This window comes from Spea bombifrons, chromosome 2, assembly GCF_027358695.1.
Source record: "Spea bombifrons isolate aSpeBom1 chromosome 2, aSpeBom1.2.pri, whole genome shotgun sequence".
NCBI lineage: Eukaryota > Metazoa > Chordata > Amphibia > Anura > Pelobatidae > Spea > Spea bombifrons.
The window spans coordinates 83,197,459-83,212,757 of record NC_071088.1 but is presented as its reverse complement, the minus strand read 5'-3'; the positions used below and the strand labels follow the sequence as shown (position 1 = coordinate 83,212,757).

At 39.0% G+C, this 15,299-nt stretch overlaps 1 protein-coding gene across 1 annotated transcript; it reads left to right on the top strand.

Annotated features, from left to right (window-relative positions):
* Positions 1–438: 438 nt before the first annotated feature.
* On the top strand, positions 439–8,882 carry WSB1 (WD repeat and SOCS box containing 1). Its single transcript, XM_053454966.1, has 9 exons — positions 439–660; positions 2,188–2,356; positions 3,027–3,292; positions 4,230–4,361; positions 4,598–4,698; positions 6,340–6,512; positions 6,895–7,008; positions 7,400–7,507; positions 8,054–8,882. Exons 1-9 carry the CDS (start codon positions 621–623, stop codon positions 8,214–8,216), a joined length of 1,266 nt encoding a protein of 421 aa, XP_053310941.1. The 5' UTR covers positions 439–620; the 3' UTR covers positions 8,217–8,882.
* Positions 8,883–15,299: the final 6,417 nt, after the last annotated feature.

Here is a 15,299-nt window from a genome sequence, read left to right as displayed (position 1 = left end):
AATAACACTTCACAGCAAGATAATTAGGAATAATATGTTGAAATCTATCCATATTAAATCCTTACATACCAAGTACCACGTGAGTTACTTCGCAATCTGTCTGTAAATACCGTAATATATAATTCCCTAAACCGCCCAATTTTAACGAAACTCTCATGATTTCATGACAATAAAAACAACCAAAACATTTCATAAGCAGTAAATACTCTTATTTATTGTGCATAGAAAACATGTGAAACTTCTGGTAATGAAAATAAAGTACAAACAGAAGATTCATTCTTTGAGGCGCCGAACAATTCCGCCTCGAACTTGCACAACTCCGGTCCCCTGCCCGATTCCAAAATGGCCGCCGGGTTTCAATGCAAGCAACCAACGCCTGCATAGTTTCCTAGCTATCCCCCTCCCCGGTTCCTCCCCCCCTCTTTGTCGCTTTTCCGGACTGGATGAGCCATTTTGAGCTCAGTTGCTAGTCTGCAGGCGCTTTGGACGGTAGAGGGGAGGGTTTTCCTTTGTAGGAAACGGATTTTGTTGGCGTTTAACCCGTTTTTGCGGCACCCGTGAAATCACGTTAGATTTGTTTCAGAGAAAACTTCTACCTTAGACGTCTGGTTTCTATTTAGATGGCAAGCTTTCCCGACTTTGTAAACGAAAATGAAATAGGTGAGTATGCCGCCAGGGCATGACGGTGTGAGGCGTAGAGCTGGCTCTCTGTAGCCGGGTGGCTTTGATTGATTCTTTTAAATATCATATTTCAGCCGTATAATCCCTATATAGCAGTCCTATATATCCATCTGCGCTAAGATGTATGTATGTATGTATATATATATATATATATATATATATATATATAATCTCTAGAGCTATAGATACAAATGTGTAATTTAATATTTGTATTTCTAACTGATGAGAGTAGAATATGGAAGTATCTTTGTAAATATGTATTTTTGACTCTCACATTAATTGCTTTGGCTTCTATTTCTATTATGAATAAGAAAATATTGTTGAACAGAAAAAATATAATTATTCTTAAATATAGTCAAGTATTTTTGGATCTGTGGTTTCTATCATTTTTAGGCCACTTTAATAAATAGATTTTTTTGTAGCCAGAGACACGTCAATTTATTTCATCTTTAGCTGAGTATTTAAACATAGCCGGTCAGTTTGCTCTTTTAATCTCGTAATGTTTTTGGATTTCATTTTGATTTATTTTTTTATGTTGATTAGTATGTGTTTTGTTTTTTTTTTAACTTTTAGATTGCTTTTTTATGACCTTTAGACTCGCATTAAATAATTCAACTTTAGCTAAGCAGTGTTGCGCAATACGCCCCCAAACCACATTGTTGTTAAACACAACCTTGGTGGGTCACTTTTAACTGCTTATCGTTTGTGACAATCCTTCTTATGTTTGATGATCTATGAAATGATATGCCCACATTGTCTGTTATAACACTATGTTTCTTTTATTATTTTACATTAAACAAATGTTACACTTTACTGCATGTGCCAGCCATTCAGTCTATGCGGCTCTTTGGCTGCGGCCATTGCATACATTGCGTGTGTCATGTCTGCTGCCGCTTCCCCCACCCCTCTTGTGCGTGGAATTTACTTCATCTATTTGGGCTGCTTGACACTCATCCAACCAAACCACTTTATTCCTTCCCTTCCCCCTTCACTCCCTCTCTTCTCCCATCCCCCATATGACACACACACTATGGCATGCGGAGCGATCCCTCAGCACCACCCTCTCCCTGAGAGCCAGGAAATAACGTCCTCCCTCCCTCTCTGTCTGTTGTATACAGAGAGTACGGCTAGTGGTCTATGTCCTCGGAGCAGCTACTTGTAACTTCATTTTATGGAACCGCTCCCTTCCACAATGTATATCAATTCTATTTCAAATCCATGCCTTAAAGTATATCCAGTGTATCCCGCGCTTCTGAATTTTTGGCGTGTAGCCTTGCGACACACATGCGTTACTTATGCTATTGTTCTGTGTTCTCCTGTCATTTCATAATGATTAGATGGCTGTGCGTAAAACTTGAAGTGTTTCAGATTCCTGGCTATAATGCTGAAACAGCCATCTCTGAATTTGGGATTGCAGTATAAGCTTTAATATTAGTCCAGTTTGTACTCGCCCCCTTGTTTTAGACTATTGATATGTTGATGATTTCCGTCTGAACCCCTTTTCAGCAAGATCACAGGCCATCGGGGAACTCATATCACCGACGACTCCCTTTGAACAGAAGTATGGCCGTGAAAACTGGACGGTGGCTTTCGCTCCAGATGGTTCCTATTTCGCTTGGTCTCAGGGTCACCGTATTGTAAAACTGGTTCCTTGGTCTCAGTGCCTTAAGAACTTGTAAGTAGAGTCTTGTGTATTTTTGGGAATATATGGATATTTGTATAATTGAGTACTGATATAGTCCTTGGCTCCCTGCCTGTGTTGTCCTCACTTTTTGAGCAGGAGCACCTAAATCTAAAGCAATTTGAAAGCAGACGGAGGGCTGTTATGAAGCATGGTTACTACATCTATAGCATGAGTAGAAAGTGTTGTAAACGTATTTTTGGTATATTGTTAATCTTAAAGCATTTCAATGTAGTGATGTTGCTTCAGTAGTAATGCAGGATTAAATGGGTCCTATGTACAAAAGTGATTCTGCTGTCACGTTTTATGACAATAGCCACTAATGAGCTATTTAATTCTGAAATGGACACCAAAGTCTGCCCTTTGTGTCTACAGCCACGTAATAAAATTTTGCTGCCAAAATCTGCACAAAGCCTACAGCTACAATGTGTTATTGACAGAAGGTAATGGGACCTCGCAGGCAGCGAGGTGTTTTTAAACTGTGTTTATTCATGACATTTTCAGGTCTGGTTATTGTACATAACTAAATGGTCTGTTCAATTTCCTCTCTACTAATACCTACAAAAATTGAACACATGGATGGCTTTCCATGAACTGGCTCACTTTAACATGGTGACGGTGAAGGAGTCGGATACTGAAACTTTTTTTTTCTCCCCTGTTTCAGCGCTTCTTGCAGCAGACAGAACGGTGTTAACTCGAATACAAGATTGTCCAGGCAGAACAGTGATGTTGGTCAGAAGAATAAGCCGCTTGAGCATACTATAGACTGTGGAGACATTGTCTGGAGTCTTGCGTTTGGGTCCTCTGTGCCTGAAAAACAGTCTCGTTGTGTTAATATAGAATGGCACCGTTTCAAATTTGGGCAGGATCAGCTTCTCCTTGCAACAGGGCTGAGCAATGGACGCATCAAAATATGGGATGTTTACACAGGTAACTTCAATGACATCACTCAGGAGTCCTGCAGCACCGCTGACGTGAGCCAGCGTATATCATGTGCGATTATGCACTTAGCGGATACAGGAACTCGCTCCAGACTTACTAAATAGCGATTGTGTATAATGTAAACAGTGTACAGCACATTCACGTAGTGCTGCTAGTGGATGCTTTACCGTAAATCTGATGGATAAGTGAGACCTTATTTTATTTTTTTCTCCTAAGCAACTACTTTAGTTGTGTTTACCTGCCACGTATGTTGTTGAGGCGGTTTGCGATAGGAGACTGCCCCTTTAATGAAGCTGATTCTTTCTGTTTGACTTTTGCAGCCATTAAAGGGTAGGGTCTTCTCATAAATCCAAAGGTCACATTGCTTGACTCTGGCATAAGATGTTCTTTTAGCCAGTTTTGGCAAGCAGGCCTGTAACACCTCCCCTAGTAAATATTTAAACCAGTCAGCTATTGCATATTTGAATGGATTTCAAGTGAAGGGCTGTTTTATGCCTTTTAGATCTTCGGTGACAACATTAGTTTAAGTAACAGTGTTTACAAAAAAAAAAAAAAGCTGTTTGCCTTCTGGCTAGAGGCATATAAAGGTTTTGTGATAAACTTGTGCTATATATTTGCAATGCAATCAGACTGATAACCCAGAGGCATCTAAAGGCAAATAGAAAGCATTCACAATGAGCTTAAAGAATACTGTTCAAGCATTTGAGAAACCTGAGATGACAAGTAAACGGATTGTTTATTATTCTCACTGATGAATCCAGAGCTCTAAAATAATGCATTGTATCAATACTTTGTTTAAAAAAAACACTGGGCCAAAATCCATTTGTATTTGGCTCTTAGTTCCTTTAGTGAACTTGTATATCTTTCTTTCACAACTGGATGAAGCAATCTTTTTTTTTTTTTTTTTTTTTTTTTTTTTTTTCAGGGAAGCTCCTCCTTAATCTAATGGATCACACTGAAATTGTCAGAGATTTGACTTTTGCTCCTGATGGCAGCCTTATACTTGTTTCTGCGTCCAGAGACAAAACTCTCAGGGTCTGGGATCTCAAAGATGACGGTATGCTTTAAAGTAAACTTGTCACCTCGAATAATTGCCTGATACTTTTTTTAAAATAGCATGTAAAGATATCCCACCAGCGATGTTAAAAATGTAAAGTTGAACTGGCATGTCATATCTAGTACGTCTTCTGTAACAGCTAGCGTTAAATACGCTGTTCCAACACTGGAATCGGTGGAATATATTCTGTTGATTGGACGTTGTATTTAATTTCTGCAATTGATTTTTCACTACAGGAAACATGATGAAAGTGCTACGAGGACACCAAAACTGGGTTTATTGCTGTGCGTTCTCACCAGATTCCTCCATTGTGTGCTCTGTTGGAGCTGGCAAAGCTGTAGGTTTCAAGAGTTCCTTATTAATATTTTTTCCATGCTGAATTATTGAATTAGCATTGTAATCGTATAAATGTTTGCTCAGTGTCCTGAATCAATTAACACAGGCATTAGGATGCATGACTGATCATGATGAATGTGTAGGCTAAGATAAGTTGAGTCGTATTAACTTGCACTGCTTCTGGCAAGCTGACCATCACCAGGTTTTGGTGAATATAAACATCGGTTATCCGTTTAGTTTGCTGCCGATCCCGTCTCCTGCTTTGCAAATTGTAAATGCTAAGCCGTTTAAAAACCAAAAAAAGTACGGTTCTGAAAATGCACATTCTCTATGCTTGAGCCCATAAATATTAATAAAATTAAGCATTTCCGAGATTGTAATGTGTAAAGATATATTCTACTTTTCTTTGTATCTTTGTAGCAGTGCAGGTGCTGCTCCTATACGCTCCTATAGCACACAAAATATTCAACACGCCTTTAAAGCATTAATGTAAGGGACTTAAGTGTTGGCAGTATAATAGCTCTCTTCCGTCAGTAGAGCAGGACAGCTAATGTAGCTTATTTGGATGTTGACATTCATATTTGTTATCCTAGTGCTATTATAGGCTGTGTGTTTTCCATAAGCTTCTTGCTTTCCCTGTCACAGGTGGTGGCAGCAATATGGGTGTGATTGAGGTTATGTTGGCACCACACACAGGAGCACAGTGGTGTTAGCTGTGCAGAAAGAGTGGCATCTCTGGCTACCAGGCTGGGGACGACCAATGCCATAGGACGAAGTAACCTTGCGTTCGACTGCAAGGTGTACTGTACGTACGCAGGTGCTGGTTGATGTCCACTTTCTGCTTTTTCTTTCGTTTTCTTTTTTTTTTTGTTTTCCTAAATCTAGAGCCCCTTTTATTTATTTTTTAATACTCCAGTTAAATGGATGTTTCTAATAATTAACTAATCAGTGTTACATATTTCATCCACCTAGAAACCCTTTGGCTGTTGCTAAAATGTCACTCTAATGTTCCAATAAAAAAAAAAAAGGACTCGGCATTTTAATATTGAAACTTGTGTGACGCTCATAAAGATTAAAAATGTTTCTATAGAAATACTGAATACATCTTGTGAAGTATTTGCATGCTTTGTTTGCCAAAAGCCTTCTTTTGGCTGTCAATTCTCTCTTTTTTTGCAGTATGTTTCTCTTCCTGGGCTCACGTTGATGATTGAAGCCTAATGTATTCAAGTGAACTTATTCTCTCAAAGGGAGTACGCTGGAGTAACCAAACGATAGTTTATAACCCTTCCTTATAATTGTTACGCTTGTAAAATATCCAGAACAAAGGTTGTAACACTGAACCCTCCCATTCCATATTTGTTATAGCCAAAAGCAAAGCTAAAATAGAAATGGTTCTTTTATTTTGACTTATTGTGCATTCAATAGAACTTGCTTTTAGCAGTAACTTATAACAAAAGCAATTTATTTTAGTTTTTGCATGTTTTGCTTACAATATTAATGTCCCATTAATATACTGGATATGACACTGAGCATATTTTGTAATTCCAATTAATTTGTAGTCTAATTTTGGTAAAGTTTTTATTTTTATTTTTTGTTAACCTGTGCACTGCATAGCCTATAACAAATCTATTTTTCCTTGCAGGTGTTCTTGTGGGATATGGATAAATATACTATGATCCGTAAACTAGACGGACATCACAATGATGTGGTAGCTTGTGAGTTCTCCCCTGACGGGGCTCTTTTGGCTACTGCGTCCTATGATACCAGAGTCTATGTCTGGGATCCCCATATTGGGTCAATACTCCTTGAATTTGGGTGAGTGGAATTTGATCTGTCACTCCATGGTTTTCTTTTTTTGTTAACTAAGGTGACGATTAAATCCTGCTGTAGTTTAGCTGTAAACTGGCTTTCGGTGTTTTCAGCTATTTATATGGTACTCCCTGGACCGAAAAAGAGATCTTATTGTTCCAAACATGTTCATGATATCAGAATGTATGTACTATGTCACCTTTCATAGTTTTTTAGCTTTCATTTAAGTCCTATAAGAATTCACCAGAAAATACATTTGTTAGGACATGTTCTCAGTCTTTCTGAAGTTGATGCAAAATGTGATAAATACTGATACAGCCCTGAATACATCAGCTAAACGCTGTCGTGCTGTTGAGTTTAATGATTAAACAATGTGTTTTATTTGCAGGCATTTATTTCCTCCTCCTACACCAATATTTGCAGGGGGTGATAATGGTCGTTGGGTGAGATCTGTTTCTTTCAGTCATGATGGCTTACATATTGCAAGCCTCGCTGACGATAAGTACGTGTTTGTTTTGTTTTTTCTCCATTTTACAAGTGTTAAGTGTATTGTTTAATCAGTATAAATCTGGCTTACGCCAATATTCGATGAACTAATGCAATGTTTAGCGCTTTAATTTAGTATTAAAGGCTGGTAGAATAATTAAGGAACCAAGTTTCTGCTTATTAAGCTTTTATATCTGTTAAAAGATGTATAAATATATAGATAGATATCACATTTAAATGTCTTATTATACCCGACTTTGATGGGTTCATGTTCTTTCTGAAGCTGCTAAAAATCTGACTTGTATAGGACTAGTGCAATCTGTAGATCTAGCCCCACTCCTACCTATGAACAGAGAAATTGGTGTGTGCTTTTAAACGCGTTTCTCACCATGCCTTTTGGTTTTCAGGTTGGTGAGGTTCTGGAGAATTGACAGCTCTCACCCAGTAGAAGTTGCATCTGTGAATAAAGGGCTGTGCTGTGCCTTTTCAACCGATGGCAGTGTTCTAGCTGCAGGGTAAGATCTATATGTACAATATATATCTCATTTATATCTACATTTTTACACATCACTTATACTAAGGAAAGTCAAAGAAACCCACTTATTTAAGGAATGCTACAGCCCATGTTAACGCCCTTCCTTCCATATTCCTTAGCTCACCTTTCTTAATACCTCTCTTGGAATATTAATTATAGTGTGGCTGGTTCATCCCTAACAGTGACTCCTCCATTACTTGTGTAATACGCTGCCACTCCCTCTAGATTGTAATGTTGTTTGAGCAAGGCCCTACTCCTCACTTATTATGTTATATACTAGTTATGTCCTGTGTACCCATTGTACAGCGCTACACAATATGGTGGCACTGTATAAAACAATAAATAAAAATGACAAAACTTCACTTGACAGACTAAGACAAACCAATCAATTAAGAGGGCCCTACCTACCAATACTAAGAAGTATCTTATAAACCTTTCTCAATTTGTGTTCACATGGCCAATGTGACACATTTCATCAGTATTGTCATCTTATGATACAATTAACGCTCCTCTACTTTTCTCACAGAACTCAGGATGGAAATGTGCAATTCTGGGGAACTCCAAAGTATGTTTCCAGCCTTCAGCACTTATGTCGCATGGCAATAAGAAGAGTGATGACGACAAATCAAATCAAGAAGCTGCCTATTCCTCCAAAAATCATGGAGTTTCTTTCTTACCAAATTATGTAGAGCATTTCCATTAACGAGTTACAGCTGAAACTGGCAATATGTCCAAACACTTTATGCTTTAAATGTTACAAGTTATTCAATATTTAAAGTACAGTATTTAAACATTTTCATGCATTTTGCATAGAGCTTTAATTCTGATGGAATGTTCTAAATTCTTGAAGTGTGATTGGCCAACCTTTTGTATAACTGTGAAATTGTGTATATGTATATATATGTATAAGCTGGTGTGTCTGTGTGTATTGTTTAAATATAGACCTTGGATGTGTGGCTTCTTAAGAATCTGTTGAAAGTTTGGATGCAATCAACCAGTATATGTAGGAATGGTATGCTGCTGTTGTTACAGGGCAAGGCTCAAGATTTTGAGAAATAGGTTCCAGGAATGACTGCACTATTCCCCCCCCCCTTTTTGGCTCAGGAGTGGTGGATCAGTTATTTACTGATGATATACAGTCCCTTTAAACTATTATAGATTGTGGTCTGGCTGCAGTATGTTAAGGGGGTAATTTTGGTTAGCTGCCAAATATGAGCAAAGTGTTAGCTGTTGCCTTCTGCTGTTTATTTGCACTCGCAGATTTCATGAATGTATGCAGTGCACAAATTGCTTAACCATATATTTTTGTTGAATTTTGTTTAAAGGTCTATAAATAAACTTTTTTTTTTAATGCAGTGTTTTTTGTATTAGCACATTTTACAATTATAACAAGTTTGTGGTCGGGGGGGGGTTTGACAACATAAAGTCACATGCTGGTTATTCGGTGGCGTATAAAGCAGTTATTTACTGACAGTTATTTCAAGTTTGTATCCTAGGGAAACTTGCCCTTCCAGGTGGCAGTAAAGAGAAAGATGTGTCTGCCCCTCAGGAATGGCAGGGAATATATGAAAAAGGTTACCTCCCCCTCAATCCCCAGTTTAGCTTCTTTCCCCGCCCAGCAAGGGGACTCGGCTCCTATATGTTTTTTGTTTTTTTTGGGGTACTATTATGCTTGTCCCACGTGAAGCCAGAAGTGCAGACGGGTTATCAGGAGAAAGTGAGAGTCACAATCGGAGTGTTGGGTAAACTTACCGTGCTGTTCTCTCCCGTGCACCACCTAGAAGGCTGGTCCGATGGGTAAGGCACACAGCTCCAGACAGAGGACTTCCGGAATACCCACCAAATTTGAATAGTAGCTCATTTAAAGGGACAGGTCTGTCCTGGAGGGTAAGTTGTCTAGATGTGAGTCAATACTGGAGCAGTCTGAGCTGTGCAGTGCCTAGGATCTGTGTGGCTTCTCAAAATGACGCATAAGAACCCTGATATTCCAACTGAAACCCCCCAACACACGGGACAGTTCTAAAGAAAATAAAGCATAAGTCTTGTGCCTTATGCCATAAAACTCTGCATGATGCATCAGCAAACTTATGCTGATCATGTACAACAGCAGGTCAATCCTTAACAGCCAAGTTAACCTGGCCGAAGACTGAATTACAAAGCAACGAGGTGGGCAAACTTTCCACTGAAGATGTTGGGGTTTGTTTTTTAAGTAGGAAATGAACCTGGACGGGTCAAAAACCAAAGTAATTTTGGAAAAAGTAAATGGTCCCATGTAGTCCATCTGAGGCCTCTCTGCCACAAACTTTTTCTCTGGGAAATTGTCCTTTTCAACGAGGACCAAATTCAAATCGGCCATAAGCGCAGTAAGCCAAGACAACATGAAAAGGAATGCAAGAGCAAGCCTGAAGAAACGGTATAGTAGTTGATCATGAAACTAAGCATTGTTCAAAAAAAGCATTCTTTTCTACAGTTTTTGGATCACATTCTTAATGTACTATTCTTAGTTTCATGATCAAGTGCTATACTGTTTCTTCAGGCTCGCTCCTTGCATTCTTTCCCACAGTTTTTGGAGGACATTCATTATGGGCAATTCTTAGTTTCATGACCAACCACTATACTATTTTTTCAGGCTTGCTCTTTGCATTATTTCCCACAGAGGTTGCAGGACATTCAAGGAACAAGCATGAAAAAACAAATATAGTGGTTGGTCATGAAAATAAGAATTGTTCAAAGAGAATTTCCTGCATCTTCTATGGGGACCCACCCCATAGCTACAGGCACTGTTCACAATAAACAAGGATATATGCATAAGTGGCAGCAAGAGCCTGAGACCTGCACAACAAATGTATTGCAACCCCAATGACTGAAGGCAAGCATAAATCACCTTCAGCGGAGTTGGAAAAGAAGAAGGAAGATAATGAAAAGCGTCCCCACAAGACCTGTCATGAGAAAGGGGCCTTAACATCTACCGCATCCTCCCTGGTTGGAGAATATGGTCAATGAGCTGAACATAGAATTTGATTACAGACAAAAAAGAACAAAGGATCAGAGGTTGCCAGCTGACACCAAGGAATAGAGAGGAAGCACCCATTGTAAAATATATCAAAATTTAATCAAGTCCATAGACCGTAAAATCCAAACAAGAGGTACATAGACAGGCACCAGAAACACAGCGTCTAGCAACAGAAACTATAACCTCACATAGCTGAAGCAAGGTAATGGGAACAGAGTAATCTTACACTTCTTGCATATCAGTCGATTAATATCTATATGTTTCAGGAGTATGTTATGCATTTTTCCCTGTTATACTATCACCTACACAGAGAATGGTCCCACAACCCATCCTTTTGGTAAAATAATAAAAGTTGTAGGTATCCAGGGGTTGCCATTTTAATCCGGAGGAGCAATTTTAAGTGCAGAACGAGGGTAGGTCCTTTAGTCAGGTACTTGGGAGAATACTTTTAACAATAAGTGGAGCCTGTTTATTTTTCCCTTTAGTATGATACAGCTATAGTTTGGGTGGCAGGACATCCAGCAAGCTACTACAACTAGGTAAACAGCCTATATGTACTATCCCACAATTCATTAGTTGTTGACTAGTCAGTCTGCTTTTCACAAGTATGTCACAAGTTGTGGACAACATTCTAGCTTTAATTTCTGAAAGAAAAAAAAGCTAAAAACAAATTCCCTTTATATATTTGTTAACAGTTTAACATCCAGTAAGATTTATGGGGTCAGAGCTAACCAAGGCAACTGCATTATAGATTTGCTTCCTCTACTTCATATAGCAAGCCACTCAAAATACCCGAAATCCCTAAAAACAAGCCTCGACTGCAGGTTATATTTAAGGTGTCTAGTAGGTACTCTCTTCTGGAGTGCAGCAAAGAGGTTCTTTCCTGTGAATTGGTCCAGGAGAGAGGTAGCAGGTATCTCAGCACTGTACCAAGTGCACAAACCCAAGGACACGGTGCCCCTATACTAAGACCAAGTACTTTACCCACTCTATAAATTAATCTTACTCCATCAAATACCAAGTTCCAGTGAGTACCAGTTATCAATGACCCACGCTACCTGAATTAAAACAACATGGTTCTGCCTGGTAACCCTGCTAAACCTTACCTCCGTGAAAGTGAGAGTCACAATCGGAGTGTTGGGTAAACTTACCGTGCTGTTCACTCCCGTGCACCACCTAGGAGGCTGGTCCGATGGGTAAGGCACACAGCTCCAGACAGAAGACTTCCGGAATACCCACCAAATTTGAATAGTAGCTAATTTCACAAAGACACTAAACACTTTATATGTGGTTTGTTACTAACAGACTTGAGCAGCCAATGATACATACTTGCACCAATTCAGGTGAGCTATGTATACTACCGTCAGGATCCTCATGATAAAAACCAGCAACCCTGAGCATAGGTGATGATGCACCGGGATCTTAACTGTTAGCGTTGAACTTTAGCTTTTGTATTTTTACTTGTCCCTTTTGTATCTTAAAACAAAAACTGTCTGAGCTTCTTACCCTAATAAAGTTGGCAACAAATATGTAAACATAATATAAATGAGAGGTTTTGGTTATATGAATTGGCCAAAGCATAATTAAGCTCACCCGCCACATCAAGGCACACTCTCAATAGGGTGAGAACCTAAAAGAAAAGAAAAAAAATGTCGGTGCGCTAAGCTAGTCTCAGGCTCAAATAATACAAGCCTGAGTCTGAGACTAGCTTAGCGCACCGACATTTTTTTTTCTTCTTTTCCCTGTTTGCACATATTTGAGGTTGTTGGCTCCTCATCAGTCTGGTTGCAGCTTGCTGTCCAGGGGTTAATAGGGAGGAGGTTTAATTGCACCTCCCCCAACACATTAATAAGGTTTTGGTAGCAGTATAAACTGCTTTGTGTGCCCACTATGTAGGAGGTGAGAGTAGGTTCTCACCCTATTGAGAGTGTGTCTTGATGTGGCGGGTGAGCTTAATTATGCTTTGGCCAATTCATATAACCAAAACCTCTCATTTATATTATGTTTATATATTTGTTGCCAACTTTATTAGGGTAAGAAGCGCAGACAGTTTTTGTTTTTTGTATACATTGTACAGCCAATACACTGTTTCTTGCAGCATGCTTACACCTGTTTGGTAGGCCTCGTATTACACATTTGTATTATTTGAGCCTGAGACTAGCTTAGCGCACCGACATTTTTTTTTTTTTCTTTCCCCTTTTGTATCTTGTCTGAGCCTAACTGCATGTGTGGTCTTACCCCCCCCAGCTTGGACTTTGACCTCGGTACTTTGTTTGAATCTGATATTATCTGGCTATTGACCATAGACTGTCCTTTGTTTATGTCCCTGGCTATCTTGACCATGGTTTGTCATGTGGTCCAGCCTCTGTCAGTTAGTTCTGCCATCTACCAGTGGTTCCTGTCTTATGTCGCACCTCCGTGATTCAAGACCCTCTATGTCTACCAGCCCTTCTCTACCAGTTTTGAACCAGGTAGGCTGATGCTACCCAAGCACAGAGCTAAGACAGTGATCAGTACATCAGTCTCACACAGGGTCCATAACCTTCAAGCGCCCCTATCTTACATACTTCCTGGACACAACAAATAGCTCTGCATGACCTACTACAAGTTCAATTTAAATGATTGTTGTTCATAATTATTTCTTGTGTACATGACTTTTTCTTGAATAACAAGCATTGTGGATAAGGAACATAAGGTTTTTCTGTTTATTGTGTGTTGGCACACTTGATCTTAATCAGACAGAGAGGTCAGTTTTTTTACAACTTCTATATTAATGCAGACAACCCTTTTCATTTTTTTCACAGTTTTTATGTCCATGCAGGGAGTCCAACCATGCTCCCTTTCTATGATTCTGAGCAATCATGACATTGGTTAATTTTTGCTAATGTGATCCGCTGTTTCAGCCTTTCAACCCTTCCAACACTTTGCAGGAAACACCTCAGTTTCTGACCCGGTTGCATGTGGCTGCCAATTTGTTATTCAGCAATATAGGTATATTACCACTACACCCTAAGGGTGGCCTTTTTGAACTCTCAGACCAGTGTACGTTTTTGGGCAAACTGACCCAAGGTTAATTGCATATTTATATTACATGGAAAACAATTCTACATTGCTGGTTAGATACCGCTCATTCTCTATTATCCTCACTTTTCTAAAACAAATTGTTACATTTCTTTCACAAAGACTAGGTGGAAACTACTAAAGACACTGAGCCATATGTTAGAGGTATTGGAGATGTAGACTTTGCAATATAGTCACAAGGACTAGCTTATGTTTTCTTTCCTCTATTTTTTTTTTTTGTAATATTGTAGATTTAACACTGTTTGCAAAAACTCATGGGAAAAACAATAAAAGTCAAGTGCAACATTGTTAACACAGGAGTCATTCAATGCAGCTGTAGTAGGCGGTTCTGAAAGTTACATAAAATCATGCCTTCTTCAGGAGTAACTGTGCTGTGGAAATTTCCATGGTTTGTAACCTGATACATGATATTTTACGATGCGTGAGCGTGATGTATTTGGGAAGCTTACAAATAAACAGGCATACTTGTTTTTTCTGGTTCAAACAAATGAATTTGTGTCAAACACCATAAAGCAATACATCAGACAGGTCCAGTCCTTTACTGTATGTAATTTAACAATTACTAGCTTGGACTAATATATTGTTGGCAAGTCTGCAATTGAACTATATGAAACATTTTAAGAATTTTCTATTCAAACTTTTCTAGAAGGTTTTGCCCTTATTATAAATTCTCCTCAAAGTGGCAGTAGTGATGGCACTCTATCCAGACCTCTATATGCAGAGACTACAAATCAAAAGTCTTCATGTATCCATAAACAGTCAGGATACAGGATATAATGGTGCCAAGACAGCAGCGTCTAACAATTTTTGCACCTAGTGCACATTAATCACAGAGTTTTTGTTAACTAGTTAATGATTTGTTTTGATGTCAGATTGGCAACAATACCTGGCGACTCAACTCTGATGAAGGGAGAAATAACCCTTGCATACATGGATATAGAAAGTAAACCAATAATGAACATTTAGGTGAAGACAACAATTCCGGATTTCCAGACAGAAACATACACTGGGCAGAGGTTGGACCTGGCAGAACATTTTCAGAGGCAGTAAAACAGACTAGCAGATGTCATAATCCAAGGACGGAGTGAAGAATCAAGAACCAGAGAAATGTAGAACCAAAGAAGAATCACTGATAATCAATGGAGGCCAAGATGTGCATGAGCGCAAGGGGCCTCATTAGGTGAACACAGGGCAGCCCATCATTTTTTGTTACACCACTTGTAGAGAGGCAGCAGTGTGTGAGTGTATGTGTGTACTGCATTGTTTTGATAGATAGATAGATAGATAGATAGATAGATAGATAGATAGATAGATATAATTTCTATGTAGCAGGTTTGAGCACTCTCTTCCCAGCACGAAAGGGTTAATAGAGGGAAGTCAGATCTTCCAGGTAAATTCAATTAACCTGTACTGCAAATTTAAAGGTCGTCCTCTGGAGGCATTAGGGTGCTGACAACAGGGAGAGAGGCAGTTAAGCATGAGGCCCTTAGAAAAAGGTAAGCTTGTGAGTTTAACTTGGTTTATAACTAGGAACTGGCCGGTTGGATAGTTAGGGTATATGTTGTTTAGATGGTCTCCAAGATGGAGTAAGATTTGTTTCTGTTTCGTTTATTTACCACTGTGAAACGCAGCACTGTGTACCTTAAAGAAAAGCCACAATAAACTATGTTATGCTTGG